Genomic DNA, 2,952 nt, shown 5'->3' with positions numbered 1-2,952 from the left:
ATGCCTTCGCTGTGGAAGCGCGTAAGCTACTCGCTGGCCTCGGCGCTGTGCGCGGGATCCGTGGCCCTCCTGCTGGTGGCCCTGTCCACAGAGCGCTGGGTCACCGGGCGCATCCTTTGCAAAACCGGCGTGGAGCTCGTCAACGCCTCCCACCCGGAGCTGGACCTGTTCACCGGACAAGTCTACTACGGTCTGTTCCGCGGAGGGAAGACCAAGAAGTGCGGGCTTGGGACCAGGCGCTCCAAAATCCACAGTAGGCATCTTTAAAAATTATAAATTAAAACAGGCAGCATGTTTGTTCTCTTCGTATGTGTGTGTGTGTGTGTGTGTCTGCGCAGTCTTCCCAAAACTGGTCCGGACATTGAACGGTGGTCTCCACGTGATGGTGATCCTCTTCCTGCTGACGGCCGTGTCCTTTGCGCTGGTCAGCCTCTCCTTCAGCATTTATAATGCACGTAAAGTCCCCTACCAGAGCATCAAGGGTCACAAGGGACTCTACCTGTGGAATCTCATCGCCGGTACGTGGCGCTCGCGTACGGTTTTCCTAGTCACGTGACAGCAGTTTTGCGTGCTCATTTATTGGCAAGTCGAATTTTTAAAGCACAATCATACAGACAGGAACGAGGGCCACCATACTTACAGTTTGTTTTCTGCATCTGTCCATTGTCCATTTACGGTTCGCATAAATGTTGGGAATTTGCTTAGACAAAAGCCTTATCTCATAAAAATAAAATAGTTTGGGCTGGTGCCAGGTTGAAGTGAGTTGAGGAGCGTAGTGAGTGATATTTTGCTGCCATTTTGGGGTTCTTTTTTGATGAAAGCTCATATGTGTTTGGGACAGTTTTACGCCGGATGCCCTTCCTGACGCAACCCAGGCTTGGGACCGGCCTACAGATTGCACTAGCTTGTGCTCCCCATAGGGCGGGAGATAGTCGAATAAAGACAATCAAATAAACAAAGTCAACACACAAAGTACACAATTCACATACTACCTATGCTAAATTAAATTAAGGGTCCGAACCCATGTGAAGATAGAAGAAAACGAGAGATAAAACAGATTCAAACCACCCGGCAGGAGTGGAACAAGTTCGAAGTTGAGGGTTGTGTCCATTTGTCCAGCGTCCTCAAAATCCTCACGGTCATCGTTGTAGTCTTCTTCTTTGTGGTCCAATGTAGACTTTGCGAGCGTTAGCTCGTCGCTAGCATTAGCTCGTTGCTACAGTTAGCTCGCGACAGGGTATTTATGGCCATTTATTTACAATTTTGTTGGAAGGTATCAGTAACTGATTTTCTAAATCCTCACGGTCATCTTTGTAGTCTTCTTCTTTGTGGTCCAATGGAGGCCTCGCTAGCGTTAGCTCGTCGCTAGGGGTATTTATCTATCATGTTGTTGGAAGGTATCAGTGACTGATTTTCACTATTTGCGGGCAAGACTCATCCGTTTACATCTTGACCTACTGCTGTTTATTCATGTAATGTGTGTCTAATATTTTTAAAATCGATTTGTTGAATGATTGAGTAATAATCAACCTCTCACCCCCACTACCATTTTGTTCTTTTTACTACAAACATGTAATTTATTGTCATTTATGAGGGATGGTCTTTGATCTTACACTGCATATGTCAGTACTGAGTGTATGATACAAATTTGTCTTCCAGAAATGGATCCGGCAAAATGCTAACTATAAAAACGTTAGCATCAGGGCGCTACCAATTATCATTTGACAAAAAATTCTAAACTACTATTCAGCTCATTCATCGTCATATGTACAGTACAGTACATTACACATCGAAGAGTATTTTTTAAAATAACTTTTAGATGCTCCTCTGTCATTTTTGGCAAAGTGTATCAGTGCCCCAACATTGCGTCCGTCTCCAATAAATATCCGGCGCAAACATGGTTCCAGGTGGAACTGAGTTTTTCTTTTTTTGGTGCCTCTAGAACTTTGAGGCAGAAATGATGCGTTGACTTATTTTTTAAGTTCAGTTACCAGAGATATTTGATGTTTATCCCCCTTCAACCCTAGAATGAACAGATAAGGTGAAAAAAATAAGAATGTGTCATGAAAAGCATCTGTATTTTTAATAGCGCATATAAAAAAACAAAAAAAATCCTCCTCCTCTGCACTTACGCCTCCAGCTATGTTCGGCACACTGGCAGCACTCTGCTTCGTGGCAGCCGTGAGGCGTCACGGCCTCACCGAGCGCGTGGTCAACTACCGGGAGAGCCTCTTCGCTCTGGTGGTCCTGGAGGACTCGCTGGACTGGTCCTTCTGGCTGAGCGTGGCCAGCGTGGCCACCCACTTGGCCGTGTGCGGAGTGGTCGCCGTGAGCCGCGTCAAGCTGCCCAAAGCAGAAGTTAAGATCCCCGAGGAGCCCACCGTGTCCTCTCTGGACTTGCTCTACTGACAGTGATATTAAATATTTTGCCAGTGATTGTGTGCATTATGGAAAGATGCCAAGTAGATGTGACGTTTTGTAATGTAGTTTTGTTGAGATGGACTTGCACTCACAATCCGAAGACTGCAACATGAACATAACGGCCAATATTAATGTTGATGATGACAGAAATACCATGGAGAATAGAACATATGAAAGAATTTGTTGTCTTATTTTGCATATTGTTCGTAGATTGATGTTCGTAATTGCCCGCGTGTATCAGATGAAAGAAATACTGCATGTCCATTGTTTTTTTTTTTTTTTTTTTTTTTTTGTGGATAGATAACCATCTGTTGTGACTTAAGATGTTGTTTGAATAATTCATAGATTTCTAGATTTTCTTTTATCATGTTCTGTGTCATAATTGAACTGGCACTACATTGTGAGTGTTTTGCACATCTGCCACGAGTTTCTGAGCTTTGGCGTGCGCATTTTAGGCCGAGTCTTTTTAAATGTTCTCCCCATGCTTACACAGTTTTTCTACCGATTCTCTTGACTTTCTCCCACATTACA

The 2,952-nt window shown here is 44.3% G+C and overlaps 1 protein-coding gene across 1 annotated transcript; it reads left to right on the top strand.

Moving 5' to 3' along the window:
* Positions 1-2,427, top strand: clrn2 (clarin 2). The gene is made up of 3 exons (XM_061831066.1): positions 1-253; positions 339-518; positions 2,141-2,427. The coding sequence occupies exons 1-3, from the start codon at positions 1-3 to the stop codon at positions 2,407-2,409; spliced, it is 702 nt and encodes a 233-aa protein (XP_061687050.1). The 3' UTR covers positions 2,410-2,427.
* The last annotated feature ends 525 nt before the right edge of the window (positions 2,428-2,952 follow it).

This window comes from Syngnathoides biaculeatus, chromosome 9 (assembly GCF_019802595.1).
Source record: "Syngnathoides biaculeatus isolate LvHL_M chromosome 9, ASM1980259v1, whole genome shotgun sequence".
NCBI lineage: Eukaryota > Metazoa > Chordata > Actinopteri > Syngnathiformes > Syngnathidae > Syngnathoides > Syngnathoides biaculeatus.
The sequence above is the reverse complement of the archived record's forward strand: the minus strand, read 5'-3'. Positions and strand labels throughout refer to the sequence as shown.